We start from the raw sequence: 25,910 nt of genomic DNA, 5'->3' as shown, positions 1-25,910 counted from the left end.
AGGTGTTACTAATAAAATTAACGATACCAGGATCCTGAATCCAAAGCAGATAAATGGAATTCGGCCACCACTAATTTTATTATTTGTATTGACGCTTTTCCTACTGTTACATGTCAAAATGGCTTCTGTATAAAAGGCATATCACCTTAGTGTCATGAGTCTACCTGCCCAGTAGGTGGAGCCAATACTGTCTGAGAATTAATAACCACTTATTTTTTTAAATATGTATTTCAGTACTACTTCAGAAATTAAAATGTAATGTAAAATAATATGCTCAACGTGGACTAATATTTCAATTAAATCATTTCTTTGGGTCAGTTGGTTTCCAAACGAGATGCATCAATACAAGCATTTTCAAAAACAACAAATTAAATAATTAATGTGTTTGACCCAGGTCTGTAAGGTTCAGCAGCACACTTTTTTTTTAGCTCCCAACTGATTAATATCAGATGTGTAGAATAAGATCTCGGTCATGAATGAAACTTTAAATTGTGTGACCTCTTGAGAGAAAATTCTAATAATGTAGTAAACAAAAAGCTATTTTCCAGTAAAAAAGCTTTTACTGAAAAAAAAAAACTATGGTCATTTTATAATTTTATAGCATATGATAGTATAAACATAAACATAGATGGACATCAATGAAAATCAGTTACATAATGTTGAAAATACATCTACTCCTCTTTTAGCAGGTGAGAGTAAAATGCTTTTAAGAGGTTAAAATCTTCACGTTTACATCAGTCAAAGGTTGACATACAGTGTTAAGTCATACAAGCTAAAATATAAACAAAGACAATTAGAAATCCATTTTAATTCTGAATAAACATTTCATCCATTCATATCTGAGGCTGACAACATCAGTGTTCTTGAATGAGCTGACATGCTTGCATAAATTCTACCAAGAAAATGAAACATGAGGTTTTTTTGACAATCATACTGCACAGTACAAAGAATAACTGCCTCCCAACACATGACAAGTTGCTAGTAAAGGGTTGATTGCAAGTGCGGGCGACTGAGTCTCTGAGCATCCAGCATCTCGGGGGTGGGGTGGGGGGGGGTGTTGTTATTGGGGTTTGCAGTCAGAACAGCCTCCCCATCGTCTCTGTGAGTGCTTTAGTGTAGTTAGTGGAGGAGGTATACATTATGGGGCTAGTTCAGTGGTACTCAGTTAGACTGGAGAGAGTCCACAAACTCAAGGCAGGTGGAGATAGCTGGACAGGGATTAGCTGACTGTCCGTTGTGAGCATTGCAGAGTTGATGGAGGAACTGGGAGGGCAGTGAGTGGTCACACACAGCCTGTAGTTACCGTGGAGATAACTAGTTTTGATAGTAATTGTCGTTTGCCACCGTGGACGGACTGACAAGAGGCGGGTCAGTGATGAGGAAGACGCTACCTCCTCCCCAAGAAATTGTGGCTACCTTAAGAGTTCTTGGCGACCATCTTCATCGTGATGGTCTTCACTTCTGAGTACTCCTTCAAGCCGCTTTCTCCCCTAAAAACAAAAAACAGGAAATTACAACGCTGCCTATTTTGTTTAAACTATTACGCTGACAGCAGCATTGAAATATAGTGTAAACACTGCTTGAGGCAAAAATATTGCAATATCCTCTTAGACAGAGTTATGGAATGTTAAGCAATTTTGGAAAATAGGTTTTCAAAACACAAAGTCAATATAAGTAATATTGTGGTTAAGTTATATTCAGGGGGCATGCAGTGAAGTCATACTTACAATTCACGTCCATTGCCAGACATTTTATATCCTCCAAATGGACACTGTGTGCTGAGAGCATTGAAGCAGTTTATCCTGGGAAATACACAAAACATCGATCACTCTTGTACGTTTGACTCCTGTGTTTTGATATTGTAAAATGCTGCTTAATTTTGTCCCAAAGTATTAAAGCTGCATTCAGTAGGCTGATTCATTGTTATCATTGTTGCTATTCTTGAAACCCTCTGGATTTAACAACAAAATTCCATTTTTGTTTAGAAAACACAGCTGAAAGGTTGTATATTTGTGAATTTACTAGCTGCAGAAGCCTGGGAAGGAAAGAGTAAATGGATGCTAAGAAGATTGAAGCTGAGGTAGAGTAGAAGTAGGACAATGTTGGGATCAAAGGAATTGGAAAGGTGCAGCCTGAAGACAAAGATTTTTCAGTCTGAAAAAATTAGAGGAACAAAGATTCTAACTAAGTAAATGTAGCTTTTTGAGGTCAGGTCATGGAGGAGATGGAAGAGAGAAAATGTGGTGCTTTGTATTGAAACATTGAGATTCAACCTTTTTACTCATTGATGGATTAAAGGAATTGTTCGACATATGTGTAGTAAGTGTAAAAACAACATGTTGCTGTGTTACAGGGAGTTAAGTGCCGGACCATTTCTTGGCTGGGACTAGTAACTTCCTGGAGTCTTGTCATCGCCATGAGGCTGCCATCAACAGACGTCATGGAAGTCATATCTATAAGATCAGGAGACGACTCCTGGTAGTCTGAAGTCAATGCCAAATATCTTTACATTACTGTGGTCAGTATCAGCTGTGAGGGAATCATAATTTCCTCTTGTCTAGGAAGAAAAACAGTGAAAAAAGAGGTTTGGTCCTTCTCAAAGTCCAAACAAAACCCTCGACAGAGGAAGAGAAGTGGGGTGGTGATTGGGCGGCATCAAGAATGAAGGACAAGGTAGAGAAATGTTTCTTCAGCTAGAAGATTGCAGTCAAGTATGACAAGTGGTGAAACATTCTTGGCAGATGCTGTATGTTAGCTATAACTCTATCCATACTCATAGCCATCTGCAGATAATTACAAAAGAAACAAAACAAGTTTAGGTGAACTCAAGAACTAACACTTAACGATCATTTCATTTATACAAATTATAAAATTAGGGTGTCAGTTTACATTTACAATTTACATTTTGCGCTGTTGTCTTGCACTGGCATGTTGCTTTCGGTATTTTTATATCTCAAATGTCTGAGCTGAGGGAAAGAAGTGGAAAAAAAGGAAGGAAAACATGTCTTTGTGGCTTGTGTAATGATAGTGAAGTGGCACATTGCCAATTTACAGTTTCTGGATGCCAGAGTCTGAAATGGTTGATACGTCCCACATGAAAAATATTATTGATTGCAGCTAAAGAAACACAGCACGAAACTTACCAGACAGTGCCAGCCTGCACGGCTGTGGATATGGTCATGGCTTTGTTGATGTCGTTGGTGAATACAGCAGCAACCAAACCGTAATCTGTGTTGTTGGCTTTTTCTATCACTTCCTCGATAGTTTTGAACTTCATTATCTGCTGGACTGGACCAAAAATCTGTAAACAGATAGGTATATGCAGGTTAATTAATTTACTTTATTTGTATATATATATATATATATATATATATATATATATATATATATATATATATATACAAATATATATTTATATATTACCAGTCACTAGGGTTGGGTACTGAAACGTGGTGCCAATAGGGCACCAGTTCCGACATAAATGGTAGTAGACCGAATAACAACGAAAATTCCAGTGCCTCATTTCGGTGCCTGACTTTTTTTTAACGCCCCCTGGTGCTCCGGCGTCAACTTTAGTGACGTCAGTGCTGCTACTCAGCACACTTGTTGATTAGAACTGATAGTGAGAGCATCAATGAAGATGCCAAAGGCAAAACGCTCCAAGGTTTGGCTGCATTTCACATCTAAGGATGCAAACTCTGCGACATGCAACAGATGCCTTAAACCAATGTCATGCAAGGGAGGTAACACGTCGAATTTGATGAATCATCTGGCGACACATGGAGTTTATTTAAAAGCCGAACAATACACCGTGTTTGATAACCTACGTGACGCAAGGCCAAGCACTTCAACAGCAGCAGCCAGTGTCGGCCTCACCGGACAAATTGAAGAGAGTCCACGCCATGCCAGTGTGGTGGTGGTGGACATCACAGATGATGATGATGATGATGACAACAGCCGTTCCTCTTCAGGTAAGTCTAGTAATTTAATGCTAACTGCAAATCTTGCATATCAAGTAGGCTGGTAAACAGCGTTGCCATTCATTTTGTTTTTTTAAGTACCGGTGCGAGAACCGTTTAAGCACCGGAACCGTTTAAAAAATACAGAGTAAGCACCGGTAATGGATAAAACCCAACCGATACCCAACCCTACTGGTCACATATAAAGAGGTGTGAAGGGTTAAAGATAGGGTAATCTCGCATTGCCAGACCTATCTCGATAGCGCTGTATCAGTGCTGCAGCATGGTCTGACTCTATTTTGGGATTAGTGAAAAAAGCTCAGGCTTGTTTGTATTTCTTTAAAACAATCACAGCCATCGTGGGCGGTTTGGGATTAATAAAGTCCATCCATCTATCTATCTATGTATCTAAGCTCTAACAGATCCGATAGATTCGATAGCTCTGATAACGAAAGGGACATCCGGCACGTGGGAGATACCGCGTGGGGGATAGCAATTCCATGCTACTTCTTACTTCACAAACATTATTTCAGAGTGAATTACTGTACTGTCACATGTATTTGACAGCTGTAGTTACTAGTTACCCTGCATGTCCAGATTATACAATACATAAGATCAACAAATAAAATATGATGCATTTTTATGGGCTATTAAAAGACCCAACAGCTTAGTATGTGGTTAAAATTCACGCCACCTCGACCAGCTACATCATTAACGGCTGCTTAGGGGCTATATGTAAACAATAAAATTAAATGGGTTCTACATAACGAGTAATTTTACTTTTGATACTTTAAGTATATTTTGCTGATAATACTTTAAAGTTTTAAATGCAGGATATTGACTTGAATGGAGTATTTTTATATCTATATATTTATATAGATATATAGCTATATAGTTATATTTTTATATCTTTTACTTGAGTACTTCTTCCACCACTGCTTTTCACACAGGTATTAGTTTTCAAAATCCCGTGTTCTTTTATTATAATCATACCTCCTCTCTGGCAATGCGCATGTCATCCCTCACGTTAGAGAAAACAGTGGGCTCAATGTAGAACCCTTTCAAGCCCAGAGCTTTGCCTCCACACTCCATCTTGGCTCCTTCACTGATACCACTCTGGATAAATTCCAACACACGATTCTGCTGCTCCCGACTGATCTGTGGAGGTGGAGGACGGACATTATATGGGAGGCCAGGACAAGAGAAGACAAATAAAAAAGATAGAGAAATTTTGAAAGTAAAAGAAAAAGGGGGGTACAGCTATAGATCTGTTGACCTCACCTGTGGACCCTGCTCAGTGGTGGGATCAAAGGGACTGCCAACTATCCTCCTCTTGGCTCTCTCCACACTCCTCCGAACAAACTCATCATATATGGGCTCCTCCACAAAGATGCGAGAGCCTGCCGTGCAGCACTGGCCTGCGTTGAAAAACACGCCCTGATGGGCCTGTTCTACAGCTAAATCCACTGGGGAAAAGAGATTTTAGTAAATCAATAGTTAGATAAAATGGTTTTTAAAGGTTAATTATTAAATAAGAAATATTAACTTTTTCTTAAAAGTGAAATGAGTCACAATTGAATGTCAACGGAAATTATCACATCTACATGCAAAAACTTCATTTTGTGAAAAAATGTGTGTGTAGTATATTCTTACAAAATTTGCCCAAATATTTATTGGAGCTATCCTGTGCAAAACTGATATCTGACACCTGAGAGACAGGACCCTGCTGTTGTGCACGAAGGGTTAACGGACCCCTGTGATTTATGGGTCTCGGTTGAAGCACCCGACTGAGTCAGGGTCCATTCTCCTGATTTACAGGCCTTTAGGAGCCCCTCTCATGGCTGCTGAAAGCATTTGAAAGCCTTGGTACCCCCCGTTTGGTGAGCCACTTAGAATACATATGAAACCCATCCATCCACAGGTTTTCATAGCACTACAAAGCTTCTAAGCATTTTAAGAATCTCAGTCCATGTGTGTTTATCCACAGACTGGAGGTCCTCAGAATGGGACACATGGAAAAACAAAACATTGATAGTGTTGGACAACCTAGTGAGGATGATGGGTAAATGGAGCACTGAATAAAACATTAGGCTACGTGAAAACTTACAATCAGCATCTGCAAAGATGATGTTGGGGTTCTTTCCTCCCAGCTCCAGCGTCACTCTCTTTAGGTTACTCTTCCCAGCTGCTTCTTGGATCAGCTTGCCGACCTAGTTAAGGAAACAGATCTGGGGTTTACTCACAGAAATGCAGACCTGCAGCCAGATCAGTAAATCAGCTGGAGCCCTTAAATAGCTTAAAGAGGTTGGTTAGCTCCAAACAGGGAATGCACCGGTGGGCCAGCTGAAACATGAGTTGTGCAAACACACAGAATGAATATCTATTACAGGATTTTGGAGACAGCAACAGCAAAAAATGATGTTTCAGCCGGGAACAGCATCTGATGTCTAATGACGGGCAGGAAGAAGCAACCACAAGGTGGGTGGGTGGGGATGTAACTATCTGATGGCGGTATGAAATCCAGTCTGGTGTGTCAATATTTAAGACGAAAAGAGATTTTCTGTGGTTTTTCTTATCATCCCTATTTCTACTTAATATGACGTAAGCAAATGAAGACTAATAAATAAAACATTTAAGAACAGCATTGCTTGCTAAGGTCACTAAAAGGAATCACAACTCATTTTAAAAGGACCATACGTGTTTTTGCAAATTTTAACTCCTTTACTGTAAATCAAGTATACTTTACATTTTTGCTGACCATTTTCAAACACATCCTATAACGTTTTAGATTGTTTTAGGTATTTTTTCTACTGTTCCTGGTAGCCTTTGATTTTCATTATTTTTCTTATGGTATGAAAATAAATTAGCTGACTTGTTTATATTGTGCAATCAATCCCAGTGAACATCACATCTGCATTCATTTTTTCTTCATTACAATGTTATGACATTGTCATGATAATGAGGCAGTGTAAGAGCAGAAAAGTATGTATTTTGTTTCCACACAATGTCAATGTGTTAGAACGTTGAAGTAACAGTAACAAAAGTGAAAGCAGACGTGAGGTTCACTGTAATTAATAATACAACTCAACAATGTTTCAGGAGTCAAATAGATTTGCTGAATTTTGACTTTAAAATTGATAGAATATGGTAGTCTTGGTAATGATGTGATCATTATAAGTCCACCCTTATTCATCATTCATCGTAATTTGCATTCATTCAAGATATTTTCTCTGATATTTTCTCAAAAATGTTCTCATGAGTTACTACTGAGTCTCAACAGTGGAACTAATCAGCTGCTTTAACTGATATTTTTTCATGTTGTGAAATATTGTATTAACTCCAAAGATAACAAGCCTGAGAAATCTTACACACCTCCCTCTTAACCTTACACCCTAAACAAAGTGTTCACCTTCCTGTTCCTATTCCTATTTTCCGAGAGAACTGACAAGCCAAAGTGGAAAAATACCCTCTCGGTGTTCAACCGAAAAGCCCCCACCTCCAACATGGAAAAGACTCATCTTCCATCTTATCTTGTGTCTAAGACACACAGAACAGAATAGAACAGAATCAAATGCTGTGCTGTGGCTGGTACCGAAGCTGAATGAAAACAACACAATACTTGGCTTCAATGTGTTTTGTCTGTCTTTGATGAGAAACACAAAGCGGTTGACTAAGGGGAGGTTAGCGTGTGTTTATTCATGGGTAAAGGAAACACGCTGGGCTGTGAGACTCCTCCATGTGGAGTCACAGCCACATGTGAGTGAGTTTGAGAATGAGTTGTGGTCCTAAAATCCACCTGTAGATACACCACCTTCCACCCTGTGAGGAGATGTTGTGGTGGCTAGTATTCCCCCACCACTGCTACTACAGTGTGGTGACTCACTGTCTGGGCATCAGAAGTCTCTTACAGCACTGGCTCATTCTCTCAGTAATTGACTCCAGATCACATGAAATAACAGGAAAACTAGTAAAAAAAAAAAAATGGGCCACTCACAAAGGAAATGATCAATCAAGACGAGATGATAAAACAAAGAAGATGTTTGTGTTAGAAGGTGCATTTATGCAAGCTCGCGTGCACACACTGATTGGGTTTGTCTGTGTGTGTGAGATTGGAATAGGAAAATGTATGTTTTAGGTTATACTGTGCTGGAAAATCATAAAGACATAATGTTAGTGCCATTCATACACAGGATAAATATATATTTCTAATCATGCTGTCTAATTTTGCTTTTGTTACGGTGTCTGTTTGGCTCATCAGGGACAGTAATCTGTGATGTCTATACCTGTGTGGGCTTATCGGAGGTTGCTCACAACATATACACACTGCCTCTCCAACACACCATCAGAGACAAAACAGACATCTCCATAAACCACAAGGCTAATCCGAACATTACATAAACCTGGCTCATTTACTAAAGATACATGTGAAATACAGGCTGGTCACATCGAAACATAAATTCTAATGTAAATAGTTTAAGCAGAGGGGTTAGCTTGCAGTTAGAAATAAAAGATGTTTATAAATGATCTGCAGTAAAAACTAATCTGCTGTCACTCTGGCTGTTCCCTCTTGCCTGAGGAATGTGTTCAGACCGCAACACCTCCAAGCGCTCAACACCTAACATGGTAGGTTCTTGATGCTTTAGCTTTCCATTAACGGCTCCCGTGTTCTGCAAAGTTACAAGGGTTTATCCTGGTAGTAAGTTCAATGGCTGAGAAGGTGAATTAATACAGCAAAGAGCAGAAGGAAAATGCGGCAGTGTTTTCACAGAGATGTGTTTTTTTACTCTTGACAGCGCAAATATGTGCATGTGTGCCAGATAAAATCAGAGCCCCCTGTCATGAGAAGTAATGACAGGGCACACAGTTTATGTAAGACCCCATTTGTTTGTCATTTAGACTTCAATACAGGCACACAACGTCCCCTAATTACCCAGCCTGCTCTTATGCTCTGCACATGTTGGTCACTGTGTCACTGTGTTAGCTGACAAAAGCAAAGCAAGAGCAGTAGGCAGCTGTTGATCTGAGCCACGCTATTAGAGAAAAGTACCTCGGTTGATCCTGTGAAAGCCACTTTGTCTATGCCCATGTGCGAAGCAATCGCAGCTCCTGCCGTTGGCCCGAATCCTGGCAAAATATTGATGACTCCCGGTGGAAACCCGGCCTGTCAAAACAATATGAGAGGAAACCAGCTTTAGTGGAGATGACAGCAGAGCCAAGCAAAACCACAGGCAGTGTGGGGGAATCCAGACCCAACCCAACCTCCCTACCAGCAGAGAACATCAAAAAGACAAAGGCGACGGACAGATAGTCTCCAGAAAGAGGCGAGGACAGAGAGGGCAGTGGGGAGACAGGGAGGATGTGTAGACTGAGATTTGTACAACGTGATTAGTTTATTTTTTACATTAACATGCCGCATTGTTCCTATATTGTTTAACTTACTCATGTGTTTACCCGTATTTTACACAACTCGCTAACCCTCATGCTACTGACATTGACAATGCACTGCTACACAGAACTCCTAGCCTAGAATTCTAGACGCACCCTAGCAGCAGCAAATTTAATTTGCAGCCAGGGGGGGGTCTAGGCACTCTCCGTTGACTTGCGAGCTGGAAAAACCAAACTCTGGTCAGGCCAATCACATCGTGTATAGAGTCGGTGGGCGGGCTTATGTCTGCTGCTGCTGGGAACAGTGGTCTTCTGGAAGACTTGGAGTTAAGCTTTTCTTTGAGAAAAGAACAAAGAACGGCACTGAAGTCATTCTTAAAAAAGGAAGATGTGTTCGGAATTTTGCCGACCGGATACGGCAAAAGTTTAATCTATCAACTAGCTTCTCTACCTTCTTCCTTGCTCTGCCTGGTTGTAGCGCTATCCTATTGCGTGCAGAGGGAATTTGAAAGACAACCATTTATCCCACCCCTCGGATTGAGCTCCGTCAAGGGAGAGTGGGTTTGACAGAGCATTGAAATAATCAAATCTTTAAGCTACCTAAAATCGTATTTCATGTGCTTATATGACAGTTATATTTCGTCCTGGGCTTTGTGTGTCATTACTCTTTTGAAATGTGTATGCAGTGATATTTATCTTCCTATTGACTTTAAACTTTGCTGATTCCAAATGTTTTGTTTGGGCCAGTTAAAGATTCTAAGTCACTGACTAAGTAGCTTGTTCACTTTTTTCACATCACCATTCAACTCATTCAGCAGTTAAGTAGTCTGTGCCTGGTTTAAAATGTTCAGTTTGGCACTAAACCAGACCCATATAAGCACTATAAGCACTATTTTAGGATTATATTATGATTAAGCTTTATAAGGTGTTAGCCATTGTGCTAACTTTTAGCTACTTTTTGTGTTACGTATTTGTAGCAGCTGGTTGAAACTAGATATAAACAAAGACTGTATAGCCCCAATATAATTATCTGAATTGATTGAATTAGTTTTAATATTAGATTTGAACTGACCCTTTAACTATTACAAATGTGTTGTCTGTAAGGCTATCAAAATGCGATAATGACGAGTTAACCAAATTCCTTTCAAATAAACTTTGGACTACCCAAACAAAATGTTGGCATACTGCCTCGTGAACACATGTGTGGTTGGCAAAGAGATTCTGTCATTTACCTCCTTGATGAGAGCTGCTATGTAGAGGCAGGTGAGTGGTGTCTGCTCAGCAGGTTTAAGGACAACAGTGTTTCCACATGCGATTGCTGGACCCAGCTTCCATGCGGTCATCATCAGAGGGAAGTTCCACTGTGCGTGACACACATACACACACAAAACACACACACACACACACACACACACACACACACACACAGGAAAAAGACATCATGCATCTGACTGACACACTGGGTGGTCACAAGTCAAGCTCAATAACTCATCGCTCTTAAGTCACTTACTCTCATTTTCACTCTGTCTAAACATAGTCAAGTGAGAAAATGTTCTCGGCACTTGTACAGTATTTTTTCTCTTCCCACAGTATTCTGAGAAAGCCGGGAAATTGCAACACATGTGCAATAGACCCATATCACTGTAAAAAACACAGGCCTGTGTTATTTCTGCTTTACACAGGAGCCCATGGGGCTCAACACAGAACCACACGCTTTCTGAACTCTTGCACAATCAACAGTGTCTCTTTCTCCTTGATCTTTTCCTCTTTTCTCACCAATCTCTTTTCCTCAAACCCACTATGTTAAATCCCTCAGCTCGCTCTTCTGCATCTCACTTCTTGTTCTCTATTAGTCACTCTCACTAGCATCGTCATTTTGTGGGCTTACCAGCAGGATTCACACATATAAACAGTGACTGTTAGGAAATTACTGGAAAATCCAGATTGTAATTCTACAAACAGGCCAGACTAACAACCAATGACATCTCTTTTAAACTCAGCCAATTAATTGTTATCTGTTTTTTTTTCCCCTCCAAGCTTTTATGTCCACTTGTATCCATCATGCATGTCACATGTAGGAAGGGTTATACTCACTGGGATAATTTGTCCACAAACTCCAATGGGCTCATGTCTGGTAAATGTCAGATACTCTCCATCTGTGGAAGAACACACGTACACACACACACACACACACACACACACACACACACACACACACACACACACACACACACAAAAAGAAAACAGGGTAATTTATTTCTGGCTTTTTAAAGCTTGTAAAATGGCTGAAATACACAGATGAAAAATGTTACCACCTGATACCCCCAGTGTTGTTGACTCAACATGTTAATTTGTAAATGAATCCACACGCAACATTCCTGGTGCTTTACCCCAGTGAGAGATTACATTTTGTTTCAAGCCTCCTACAGCACAGGCATGTGTGTAACTGTTTTGGGTCATAGAGATGGGTGTTATGCTGGAAATGTTTGCTCATTCCTCTTGTGTTACTTAAGTAAAAGGAGGTACTTAGTGAGGGTGTGCCATGCTTTTTCATTCTCCACAAAAACAATTGATATTGAGAAATGTGTATATAGATTTGTTACAACAGTCGTCAGCTGCTGAAACATTGCCTCATGTTCCATTTGGACTGAAATGACCAATGGTAGATGACAAGCCAAGATAATAATTTCATTGGGATGCAGCAGAAGTATGACAGTGGACGCAAAACTGCAGTACAGATTCTCATAAGTCAAACTTTTTCCTTAATTCCAAAGTGGATGTTGGGTCTTTCAAAACTGTTATTGTTTGGAGAATGAAACTATAAACCTATTAGACATGAGATTTTTAGGAGAAGCTCAAGTATCTGCAAGGTTTGTTTGAAAGCAATATGACTTATATTTCAATTTGGAACCAGCAGTGTAAACTATACCAAACTGTGTAGCCAAAGGTGCTCCACATAATGTCACTCCCCATTCATTTCACACTGTCTGTGATCCAAATTTAACACAATAATATCAGCATACCGTGCAAGACGGGTAGATGCTGAGGGGCTGTTGATGATAAATATCCTGCACTTCATCCTGACAGGTGAACCAACACGTTCACTCACAGACAGCCTACAGGACCACAGGAATACCCTTGTTTATTTCCTCTTTCCTCCGAAAGTCTACTAGAGCAATAAAGCTTAAACCAAAACCCTGGCAAAATGCACACTGCGGTTGGTTTGGCAGCAGCGTACAAGAGAAGCTTTAAGAGAGACAATACGGTGGTATCAGGAGGTTTCCCATGTCCTCTCCCTTATTGTGATTTTTTGTGCTTCCAGTTGAAACAGGCAGCCAACTTTCCCCTCTTCCTCCCTCCCAAATTCAACTGCCTTACTGAGGCAATAATGGTTAGTGTTTGGATTGATCACCAATTTTATACTTTACTTTGCTGACTAAAGTGTGTTTTTTTTTTTTTCATTCAACTAAATATGCCAGACAGACACAGTTAGTAACTAGTTAGTGATAGTGGAGCATTTAGCAGCTAAAGAGTCAGATTTCCCCCTCAGAAGTTGATACCAAAACAGAGCTAAAAGAGAGTGAATACTGGACTCACATTCTTTAGGTGGACAGAAACACAACTCCAAATACTAATGATGCTCCATAACTGCTGCATGTGTTAATAAGCAACGGTTTGCTACCAAGTTGGCATATCAACGTAAAAGGGGATATTAAAGCTTGTTTCCACTGCCCCTAAGAGGCAAAAAACAACAACAGTTATACAGGTTTAAAATGCACATATCTGCGTTTGTCTAATGCTGCATTCATGTGGTGTCAGAATAATTGCAAAAAAAATTTCCCAACTGGAAAAGGTTCCGTGAACAATTCGGAAAGTTGGCGAAAATGGTACACAATTTTCGTAGTAAAAAAGTAAATGTTAGGTTGATAGAAGAAAGTTTTTATTAAGTCACGTCCACGTCAAGTTGCTGTCCACATAAAGTGACCTAGATTAGTTAGAAAAGTTATTTATTAGCATTAACCATGATAACAAGTCAGGTAAAGCAATATTTTAGTGGTTTTAAGAAATGTACTGGTGCAGCAACAAATCTGGGACAAATCACCTATATAAAGCTTTAAACAGGAAATAAATACTGGAAACAGCTATCAAGATGCTGTTTTAACGCTCTGAGCAATAAAATACAACACAACCACTTTTTAGCGTCCATGTTGTTTCCACATTACAACTTAAAGCTTATGAACACACCAAAGTCGGAAGAACAACTTCCCAACTTCCCAACTCGGGAAATGGTACCATCCCTGGAGCATGTTAATACACGATTATAACAAACTGTTGTACAAGGAATGTGTCTGTGAAAAATTTACAAAACTATTATTTAAATCAAGGCACATGATCGTCAAAATCTGACCAAGAAACGAACTTTTGGTACTATCATTTTTAATACTTAGTGAAGACACAATTAAGTCGATTCTCAAAGTATTTTGGTTTGATACCCAGCCCAACTAATAACGAGCTAGCTCCCAACACCACTCTGCCCTTTGTCCATTTCACTTAAACTCTGCTGTCTCAAACTCTCAAAGAGGGATCTTACCCATTGGAATTGAAGTGCCGTGGATCTTGTCTGCATATCCAGCAAAGTATCTCAGTGTCTTTATGGTTCCTTGGAGGTCCACAAACAGGGTGGGCAGGAAAGGCTTCCCACTGTTCAGTGACTCAATAGTCTGAAGAGAGACGGGGGAGAGGTTTAAAAAATATGTGATATAACCTTGTGATCCTCACATAATTCCATACTGTTCCACTCTTTACACTCTCCCGTGGGTGAAATTTGACACTAAGATAACACTAAACTACAAATACAGTCCCTAAGTAACAGTTATGTTCTCTTTAAGGCAAATCTATGGGGCCATTTTTGTAGCAAAACTATTTGCAAATGTGTGTGGAGAGTTGTGCATCTGTATCTCAACCTGTTTGTGCGTAATCAGATTTGTAAATGCGTTAAAAAAAAATCAAAAAATCTGTATTTACATTTGCAAGTGTATTAAGATTTGTAAATGTGTACATAAATCTGTAAATGTGTAGACAAAACAGAGTACGCACTTACAGATTGAGATATAGTTACACAACTCTACACACACATTTGTAAATAGTTTTGCTACAATAATTGCCCCATACAAAGCAAGTTTGTGAGTATTTTCAAACACAGGGGCAAGTGGTGTAAAATGAAATAAAGAGACAAAGGAATAATTGTTATACAGTTTATCTGCAGTTACAGTGCTGTTCTAGTGGAAAATGGATACTACAGTTGCGCTTTCTGTCTTCAGTGAAAGCATACAACCGTTGGTTTGTTAGTTAGTAGCTATTTTTTTGTATACAGCATGGTTACCTAGCAACCGAGGCTTGAAGAAACCAAGTGGTAAACAGTTGTTCTACTTCCTGAAAGAACTGCTAGGTGAGTGGTTAGGATGCTTACCTTTGGTATGGGAGTTTGGAGTTCAATTCCCCTGTGTGGTGATCTTATTTTTTTTAATTTGGATTGGATAATTTGCATGCAAATGCGCAAGTCAGGGCCCGCGAACGCAAATTTTTTTTTTTTTTGCAGGGTGGTAGGGGAAGACTCATGAATATGCCTGCTCTGGTTGGGTTGGTTAGGTTTAGGCAAGAGGAGTGGGATTGGTTATGGTTAGGGTAAGAATGTCAGGGCAATAATATTCCAAAAAGGTGTAATACATGAGTAGTATGGATAACTGTGTGTAAATATATGCCAAGGTACTGTAAATGCACAGGGGTGCAAATAGCATACATTGATATTTGTACCAGACGGGGTATTAATAGAACACATTGCTGTGTGCACCGGCAGGGTACGAATAGCATTAATTTATAATTGCACCAGGGTACGAATAGCACTTCTATTTGCACCAGGGTACAAATAGCATACACTGTTAATTGTACCAGGGGTGCTAGCATACACTGTTAATTGTACCAGGGGTGCAAATAGCCTCACTCAAAAGTTATTTACTTTGACTAATTAATTCAGAGACATAGCAATATAACTTACTGCTAGATTGACACTGTCTCTCTCCACCAGGTCAGCCAGTTTGGACAGAAGACGCCCCCTCTCAGATGCGTCCATCCTTCGCCATACGGAGCCCAAAGAAAAGGCAAGGCGAGCCGCCTGCACTGCTTTATCAACATCAGCCTATGAAAAAAAGAAACATTAATTATCTAACCTGATCCAGATGCCAGTGGCATATGTGAATATTTTCTACAATGTTATTTTTTTATAACTTCATTTAGCCTACTTTTCCTTTTTTTAATCTCATTATCAAACTAGAGCTGGGTAATATATCGATATTATATCAATATCGTGATATGAGACTAGATTTTGGTTATCATAATATCATGATATGACATAAGTGTTTTCCTGGTTTTAGAGGCTGCATTACAGTAGAGTTATGTCATTTTCTGAAGTTACCAGACTGTTGTAAGTGTTCTATTATTTGCCTTTACCCACTTAGTCATTATATCAACATTACTGATGATTATTTATCAAAAATATCATTGTGTAAATATTTTGTGAAAGCTCCATTAGTCAACACTACAATATCGTTGCTGTATCGATATCTTGATATTTGGTCAAAAATATCGTGATATTTGATTTTCTCCATATCGCCCAGCCCTATATCAAACTATCTAGGGGTGGAAAGTAAATGCATTTGCTCAATCAGTGTATTCTTAGTACAATTAAGATTATTTTATACTTCTACTTCTACTCCACTACATTTCAGAGGGAGATGTACTTTTTATCTCACTACAATTATTTACTTTTCAGATTGAGATCTTGCACACAAAACATATAATCAGTTTACAAAATATGATGCATTGTTATTGATTAAACTACTCAGCAGTATATGAAGTAGTTAAAATGTGCTCCATGTTTACCAACTATAAATTAAAGTACTGCTTACATGTTAATGTCTCAATAATAATGATCCAATAATAAAATAATATAACACTGATAGGGGGAATTCTGTATAACAAGTACTTATTTTTGATATTTTAAGTACAGTTTGTTACTAATACTTCTACTTGAGTAAAATTTTGAAAGCAAAGCAAGACTTTTATCTGGAATATTTATATAGTGTTGTATTGATACTTATACGTGAGATAACCCTGTTTTCATTGAAAAAGACGGACCTAAGTTGCCATGCTGTCGAGTATTTACCTTCTCTGCTTCCTGGACCTCACAGATCTGCTCTCCAGTAGCTGGGTTGTAGGCAGGAAAGACCTTCCCACTAACAGAGTCATGCCACTCATTGTTGATGAAAATCTGCGGGAAATTTTTTTTTAGTAAACAGATGCAATGAAAGATCTGAATGCAACATTATAAATGCTATTTCCTTTGTATGAATTTAATTCAAAATGTACTAATTTATTATTAAAATCTTACTCAAACGGACTTAATTTGACTGCAAAGATACAATTTGCAAACGAGCTTGAGTGGGATGTGAGTGAGAGAATGACTAACTTTTTTGTTTTTTAAATATTTATGCTATGTTAAGTAATCATTTCATCACATGCTTGTAGTTGAGGCTGTGAAAGACTAACAGTCCCAGCTCTTCCAGGCTCTTGTGTAAGGGATATGGGAGAATCTCTGGAAATCTGGACAGAGATTCCAGCCTGTCCTGCATTGCTCTCTGGGGAGTGCTCCACCATCGAGACAAAGGGGTGGGGGGTGCAGATAAATCCCTATCAGACACCAGACCCCCACCAACCCACCCCCAAGCGCACAGACACACGTTTCACAACATCGCTGCTCGTTTACAAGATCATAAAACACGTGCCGTGCTTGGTTTCTGTGATGCGTTAAAGCAAGTCTTCCGTTAAACAACCGCCTGGGATTCCAAACAGGACATATTCAACATCTATTAAGACCAAAAGAAAAGTAAATGTTTACAGAGTGACAAAGCTGAGAATTATGTCGCAAACAAATAAAAGCAAACCCTTCATACGCTGGTAAGCAAGGTGTGATTTGAAATTGGCAAATATATCTTACGCAAGTTAAGTCATAAGAAAAAGCTGACATGTTTAGATCCATTAGGAAGACTACTCACACACTGTTTTAGTGGCTGTCAGTATGCCTGATAGATAGAGTGGAAAGAGAACATCTGCTGGCACAAATCCCTGTGTATACATATGCTCTTACCGTCTTTCTACTTTAGAGGACTTCAGATGCACTGAGAGCAAACCTGAGAGCAGGGTTCAAGTATCCCACTGGCCTAAGCCTCCCTAAACTCTCCAACATGTTTACCTCCATAAACGCGGGGCTTTAAGCACTATTTAATTGGCTGTAAACTGTTACCCGTGTTTACTTTTGGGTTGGTATAAAATGCCAGGGAGTCTGAAAACTGTTGGACCCGCAGCAAACACATCACTCTACCTCCCTCCTCCTCTTCATTCCCACGGCTCGGAGGCTCATGATGTGGTCTCTGTGTATGAATAACTCACATGCAGACATTTAAGATGTTCAGTATCTGTGTGTACCACCCCACAGAACCATACGTTACAGACTCATTCCTCTACGTTTCCTTTGCACTGGTCACCCCCCACGCGCACACACACACACACACACACACACACACACACACACACACACACACACACACACACACACACACACACACACACACACACACACACACACACACACACACACACACACACACACACATACACAGATAGACAAGGCCTGAGTGGCTTCTTTCTCCCCGCACAGTGTTCTTAGGCGCCTTCCATCAGAGGTCACCTTTAATCTGACGCTCATTAAGAGCACTTCATAAAATTGTCAGTAACGATAAGGAGCAGAGGGCCAGCTACAAAAACAGAAAGTCCTGTAGAGCACTGAATTAGTTTTTAAATTTATAGGGGCCACTGAACTGGGGCACCCTAAATCACAGGAGCCCCCTGACAGCCTCAACAGTCCTAGCAAGAATGCAGACCATGGGTAGCTTTATGCATGGCGTAACCCCTCTCACAAGACGCTGCTAAAGGAGAACGGATGAAGCACGAGAACAGTGGAGCAGGCCGCCACCTAAATCACGGCCAGAAAAGGACAACTGTCAGCCGCCGTTTGGCTCGGCCCTCTCTCTGGGCTCGGACTGGTGTTAGACTTTTGTCTCGTTCCTTTGAGAGACTTGATTAAGATGACAGTGCTGAGTCGTAAATCAACTCTCGAGGTTTCTTAAAATTGCTTTTAGGATCATTTGGACGAGGGGCAAAGAACACAAGAATGGAAAAGCAAGTGCAAGGGTGCACATTTTACAATGACAAATCGTGTTTCCCATTCCCATTCCCTGCGGGGTCGTCACTATCAATTCACATGTTTATTTCATGTTTATTACAATCTGCACTGTCAATGAGCACTAACTTGGTGTCCTCAAACTGCAAATGATGGCAACATTTTCAAAATAAACTATTTTCTGCTCTCACAATGAAACCATTTAAAGTACAACTTTTAAAAGTTTTAAACAGTGCTGCTGCATTAATTAAAAAATGCATCGGAACGGACAAAAAGCTGTGATCTGTGATGCCTGACGCATAACGAGGAGGCCTGATGTGGATTAGAGCTAAGCAGTAAGCATATAGGTCAAGACTGCATGGGCCACAGGGCAGCTGCAAACATTTAGCAACTCCCAGGCTTTTCCGCAAAAGCTGTCAATCACATCATCCAGAGAGAGCCTGACCATGGGGATAATAAAAAGATGAAACAGGATGTACACAAACGTTTTAAAGTTTTTTTTGTTCGTTGGCTAATTTGGCCATTTGATGCAGGTGACTTAATCTTAGTCATCCGTTACGAAACGTTTTATACAAACTAAAAATTATGATTTGTAAACCATGCACTGAGTAAAATGTTTGTCCTTTATTTTTTTCATGTTAAAAAAACTTTGCGTGATTTTTTGGGGATAATTCATTTTTTAGGAGTGTACTGTAACAGGAAGTAAGAAATGCCAAAATACTTTCTGCAGCCAACAAAACATCTGTTTGGCTCTTTGCTTCTTCTCACAGCTCAAATGCTAACGGCTGAATGAATATGTAATGCTACTCAGTTCTTTGGGGGGAATGAGAGGTGGGTTGAGTTGGTATGAGAGGGGTTTTAGGGGGAGTGTAAGGGTTTATTGTGTGTGTGTGTGTGTGTGTGTGTGTGTGTGTGTGTGTGTGTGTGTGTGTGTGTGATTGTGTGTGTGTGTGTGTGTGTGTGTGTGTGTGTGTGTGTGTGTGTGTGTGTGTGTGTGTGCGCGTGCCAAGATTCCACAGCCAGACAAACCCTACCCGGGCACCTGCAACACTCGTCTGCGCAGGAAGTTTCATATCCTCCCCTATCACAGGACCTCTATTTCCTCTCTGGATGGGTTTCAAAAGTTTTATAATTACTACTGTTACAAGTGAGTGGAGAGCATGTGAAAGTGGAGACCAGCTGGTGTTTTTTTCTCCTACTCCTCTCCACATGTCTGACACCATGGAGCCTTCGTGTTTTTCATTCACACCCCCACAGACAATGCCACCCTGCGCTTCTAGGTTTGGCGAGGGCAACCTCGCTGTCACTAACTGGCAAACGTCTTTGTCTCGTCTGACTGTGTGGTAAAGTGGTTAAAGTTGTTCATTCTGACTCAGAAGTTATGTGAGAAACAGTAATTTAACAGAAGGCTGTAATTGCAAACAACTTCTTATTCACTTTTTTCTGTTGATGCACCCATGAAATGCACTTCTACCAGTAGTCAAAGAGACTGAACACTGGAATATCAGACCGTTTAGATTAAAACCTTTTCCAGGCCTATAGATGCTACTTTATTAATACCTTTTTAAAACCCCAAAGGGGATATTAAGCTTTTACAGCTGAATACAACAGTTTGACAAAGTTTTTGAGCAGGTTCTTATCCATAAAGGCATATTTTACGTCAGTAATTAAGTCAGTAACTTATCCAATCGGCGTCCATCAATCCCAAAACCTCCATTTTCAAATATCTGAGCAAAATGCCAGAAAACAATCTTATCATTCATCAAAAACATATCACCTTTCAGCTTTAATAAAAATAAAATGAAGTACACAAAATATATCCAAACCTAATCTACAATCTTGATGAAATGTCCAAATTGCTAACAGGCAACAGTGATACACAGTTTGATTTTCATGAATGAACAATAAAAATTGACTTCCTCTCTCTATTGTTTTTTTTTTTTTCTTGGAACATCTGAGGTTTGAAAGTTTCCTTTGTACTTATTATCTCTAAATCTCAGGTTAAGGACATTTTTAAAGAACAGTTGTTTTACTCATGGGATCAGTGGACAAAAAGGAAGTCTTTTTTTTTTTTTTTTTTTTTTTTTAATGTGATGCTTTTCCACAGACAAATAAACATCTAGAAAATCACTTTTGTCTCTGCTATGTCTTGTGCTCGCTGGTGAAAAGAGCCTATACTCCAACAGATTTATGAAGCCAAGTGTTTTTCATAATGACACCGTAAGGATTTACACGTTCCTTGTCAAGAGGGCCACAGACTGAAGGTATGGGAAGTTAACAGGGTAACCTCGCTGTCACTGCTCTTCCTTAAACAGTGATTAAGAGACAGGGGACATGATGTTGACGTGTCTGCTATGATGATAATTTATACTTGCAGCACAAGTAGGCATTTCACACCAATGGACATATTAATGGCAGTGCACACTTACCCTGTCACAATCAAAGAGATGTGTTTTAGAGAGTATGTGGCCATGTATGTGCGAACAAGGAGATTGTGTAAGCAAAGGCAGAGGAGGAGGGGGAAGAGTTCTTGCTGTGCTCGTTGTGATAAATCATTTAGTTGCACAGTATCCCCTAACTTTGGCTCTGTTTGATCTTGATCGCAGTAAGATGGTGGTTTTGAAGTGAAAAACTCCAGAACTGCAGGTCAGGCTCTGGCGAGGCAGGGCCACTAACCCACACAGTGAGACAGGGTCATAATTTACACCCCGGTGGACAGCACCTAGCATCGGGGAGCCCCGAGCCTCCATCTGTGCTATCTCAATCAGTGACAGATTGATGGAGCCTCTTATTCATCCAAACTGAGTGGATGTCTCTGCATAGACTGCTTTACAAATACTCGGGTCTTCAGCAGACAGGTTTTGCAAAAGTTGAGCAAAGAAACAAAGAAAATGTATAACTGTTGATAAGATTAAGAGATCTGTGACTCAGACAATGCACAAGGCCACTGAATTTGATCCCTCAATCTGGTCTTTGTAAGTTTTGTATATTTGTAGCACTATTTTCCACGTTATTACCCTATTAAAGAATATAATTATATTAAAGAACAGTAAAACTAAACTGGAACTACAAACAGCAGATTTGTTTTTATTACACATTCTTATCAGTCAGCTAAACTGCAATCATTTGTCAATGTGGAAACTTTCAAGGGCAAAAAACAACGGGCTGTTTTTTTACTACACAAAGAAAAACATTTTACAGACTGATCCTTCTAAGTAAAACAGCAGAGTTATTTCCATTCCCAGTTAAATTTGTCCCACTAAGTGTCTGGTTTAACAAGTCATTATCACTGAATGGTGTGAAAAACCACAAAGGCCAGAATTATCACCCACTAAAAAAGCGCAGAAAAAGTTTCTCTGTTTGTTTTAATTATTCATAAATCAGAGTCTCTCTTCTTCTTCTACCACAAGTAGAAAACATCAATAAATATCTATCATGGCTCTCTTATTTATGGCTTCCTTCATGGTCCTATCAACCTTTAAACTATTTCTGTCTTGTAAGCCAGCTGTTGGAGCCTTCTAGCGATAGAAATGTGGGGGTAGGGGACAGGACAATCGAGAGACAGCTTTCCTACTCAAGCTTTTAGCTAAAAGAGAAAGGGTGTATGAAGACTACCAATTCTGTTAATGTCGATATCAATAGACCAATAAAAGAACTCCAATCTTATACAGATGCACACAAAAGGGAAGATAGCTTTACTGATACTATCAGTGTGTCGTTGACGGTGAGAAGTTCATGACTCGGTGAAAAGGACAAGGAGCAACCCTTGACTGCAATAACCCATTTTTATGACATGGTCATGTTATAGAAGCAAACCTGTTAAGTAATAATACTGTAACAGCCATATCTCTGTCTCCAGGGTCGCTCATATGTAATCTTTGCATTGCAAAACAAAGATTTCTGTTATTTCTTTTTTTTTAAATGTAAGTTAGGAAAAGCTTATCATTGCCTTCATGTTGCAGAAAAATAAATGTATTAGTGTAAAAACAATATCTTAGAAAAGAATCTGTGTCTGGAAGCTTGCAGCTCCATCCACACGCCCTACAGACCAGCGAACAGTGTTGGTTGTTTCCCCTGCAGTCAGTGGGGTGGAGAACAGGAACAGGGTGTGAGCAGAGCCCACGCCAGGGGTTCCCATAAATCAGGGCCCTTCAGCCCCCTATGTCCACCAAACCAACAGGGACTTGATGAACCAAATTCCTTGAGGTTAATTCACCAAGTCGCTCCCTAAATTTCCTCTGTACACTGTTGTGTCCAACCCTTTAACTAACACTCTGCACTAACACGACAGAGCCTATACAACATGTACTGTCCTCTTTATGGTGCACCAGCAGCGTGTGCCCTTTGCACTTAAAACACTGAGGTATATGTTAACACAGAGCAATTATTATAGCACTGACCAAGGCCGGTGGTAGCCAGGGGTAGGGGTGGGCTTAGCCCACCCAAATGTGCATCTTGCCTACCCAATCAAAAGTTATGAAAATATGTAAATAGCACAGAAAATAAGTACCGTTTCTAACTTCAAATTGGGTGGGCAGCCTACAGCCCGCCTCCAAAGTCACCCACTGCTCACCCCGTCTTCTCTTTGTGTTCAGGCACAAACACACAGAGCTCTGAAGCACACCCGTCTATAGCTCTGTGTCTAACTGTCTCTGTAAAAATAAAGGTGAGCAGCGCGGCTTCCGTGGTCAGTTTAGCAGCTTCAGTTGATTTTAATGGATGCGCTCGGCTGCAGCAGACCTGTCTCTCCATGTATTTCGGCCGTAGTTTGGGTTTTCCATCTCTGATGAAGAGCAGCGTACAGCCGCTTCCCTAAGCTAGTCTCATCCAGAGACAAGAGTCTGAAACGGGCTCTGTGTCTTTACATAGGCTAAACAAAGGCATTTCCACCATTAATTAATTGATGTAGAAGAAGACAGAAATTGATGTATACAAATTCAGCAGAATGGAGGAAATTAAGTGTTTCTGGGGGAGGACCACCAGACCCACAACTTTATATGTATCTCCACCAATGTTGAAACAAAACCTACTATATGCCTTTGGGTTGCCAAGCCAGGTGTCATTCTGCCAAATTTTTGAGCCATCTCAACAGAGTTTTGAACTGGTAACCTTTGGGCTACTAGTCCCATTTTCTAACCTCTGGGCTACTAACCACCAAAGTTGCCAACATTATATTTCTACAAGCCGACGCTAATATAGCAGGCTAAAAACCGGCCCTGGCTCCAGCTGAACTTACACCAGGCTATCATCAATCTGACCACTGTAAGATGTGCCCTTTCATCTTGGTAATCATAAAAACACTTGTTCTGCAGCTAAAAGACTCATTCAGTAGCAACAGAACTGCAGCAGGCTACATCCTAGCTGCTAAGGCTGAAGATGACACCTCAAAACAAAATGAATCAGTACGCATTAGGAACCCCTAACTTATGACTTACATTTGTTTCGAGGTGTCCCAATGTGTGCAGACATTGCAGAGATGTTTCCAAACAGGCATTTTATATGAGCGCTATTTTCAACATGTGTGTAACTGATTCAAGACTTGTGATGGGTCAAAACTCACATTCAAAGTGAAGGCTCAAACACTTTAATGAGAAATAGGAGCATGTGATTTACTGATTGATGATTGCTTCAATTATATAATAGTATACTGCTATGTTTTTTTATTGTGAGAAAATGTTGAAGCATTTAACCAGAATATATGACTTACATACAGTTTCCTCACCAGATGGTCTCTCTGAAAGCATATTTTTAGTCATATCTGCAACATGATTTGTTTCATGACTCAAATGAAGTTCTTTGTTTGACTCAAGCTGCTTTCTCCAGCTGTTTCTGCAACCCTTTTCTCCCACCCACACACTTCCAACTAAAGGACGATCTGTATCTGCTCTGATAACACATTTGTTCTGTGAGCATTTTAGTATTAAACCATTTTTTTGCTAAACAAACATGCTGTCATAAAATAATGAGACAATGCCTGATTTAATGCTGTAATTACTGATGTCAGTGAAAGAAAATACTTCATTAAAAATAAAGAATGAATTTGGGTTGTGTTGTTTATACACAAACTCAGCCTTTGCCACTGATAGGCTACTTCAAATCATTGTGAGCAATCAAAGATTAATTAAATTAAGAACTGCATGACTCTTTATATACCACAACCAAGCTGAAGTGAAACGTTACAATCATAATGCAAAAACAATGAAAGAAATAGGATTTTGTTCCAATATTGTAATATTCACATTTGTATAAGTATCCTTTCCTTTTAATTACTTTTATATCCCTTTGTTAGGCGACTTTAATTGAAAAAAATATATTTTATCAATTGGTTTTCCATGCAATAACCTGAAAGGATGTTGGTCAGGTGCAGTGTGAAAAACAATACAACATTTTATAATAATAGTTAAATAAAGTTGTCCACTCAGTGTTACATCAATTTTAAGACACTTTCCTAAACAAGTTCAAACTATGACACACCCTTATTAATACGTTATTTAGCCTCCTGATAAAAACACTATTTTCTATTTTGTGGCACTTATAACTGGCTAAAATTATCTGCAAAATCAATTATCAGTCTTTATCATAATAACAGGTTTATGCAATGACTCAAATTTGAAAATGTTAAAATCTCCTTTTTATGAATCAAGTAAAGTGTGACACAAAAAAAAAATGAAATTTCTTATGTCCGTTATTTACTTCTTTAGTTTAAATGATCTTGTCCAGAGGTTATTGAGTAATTAATTCAGAGCAACACTCAGCACGTGGACGGAGAAGAGACTCATCGTGACTTGAATTGTCAGTGTATCAGGTCTGTTAGAAAGTTTAGTCCGGAAAAGTTTATCAGTTCCAGCTCTGAGTGAGCTACACGGTCTGATAGGCTACTTAAGCTTCAGTTGCCGACACACGAAAAGTTTTTTAAAGTTTTGGTTAAAGATACAAACATGAGCAGACATGTAGGCTACGAGCAGCAGCTGAGTCGTAATGCGCTCAAAGCGAGTCGGTCTGCGGCAAGAGTGTGGAGAGAAACAGACCTTGGTGTACTTGATCTCCGGGTTGGGCACCGGTGAAGGCATCAGCTGGAGGGATGCCATGAGAGTAGCGGGGTCGCTCTTCACCTCTCCGGGGATCTCGATCTTACTGGAAGTCATCGCGGCCGTCTCTCCACTAGTCTGCCTGCTGCGCCTCTCGGGGTTTTTTCAACAGATTTCTGATTAGGACTTTGGGTTTCTTCCTGGGTTTATAGCCAGGTGTCAGCCGCGGTTCATTTTCATTGG

General features: G+C 39.7%; 1 protein-coding gene across 1 annotated transcript; it reads right to left on the bottom strand.

The window, feature by feature from the left end:
- Nucleotides 1-290: 290 nt before the first annotated feature.
- Nucleotides 291-25,910, bottom strand: aldh1a2 (aldehyde dehydrogenase 1 family, member A2). Its single transcript, XM_028592688.1, has 13 exons — nt 25,668-25,910; nt 16,567-16,671; nt 15,400-15,540; nt 13,936-14,065; nt 11,439-11,500; nt 10,577-10,705; nt 9,007-9,120; nt 6,067-6,169; nt 5,241-5,425; nt 4,953-5,117; nt 3,144-3,301; nt 1,728-1,802; nt 291-1,490 (listed from the first exon to the last, which is right to left on the bottom strand). Exons 1-13 carry the CDS (start codon nt 25,782-25,784, stop codon nt 1,418-1,420), a joined length of 1,557 nt encoding a protein of 518 aa, XP_028448489.1. The 5' UTR covers nt 25,785-25,910; the 3' UTR covers nt 291-1,417.

This window comes from Perca flavescens, chromosome 1 (genome assembly GCF_004354835.1).
Source record: "Perca flavescens isolate YP-PL-M2 chromosome 1, PFLA_1.0, whole genome shotgun sequence".
Classification (NCBI taxonomy): Eukaryota; Metazoa; Chordata; class Actinopteri; order Perciformes; family Percidae; genus Perca; species Perca flavescens.
Note: the sequence above shows the minus strand (reverse complement) of the source record. Positions and strands in the feature narration are given on the sequence as shown.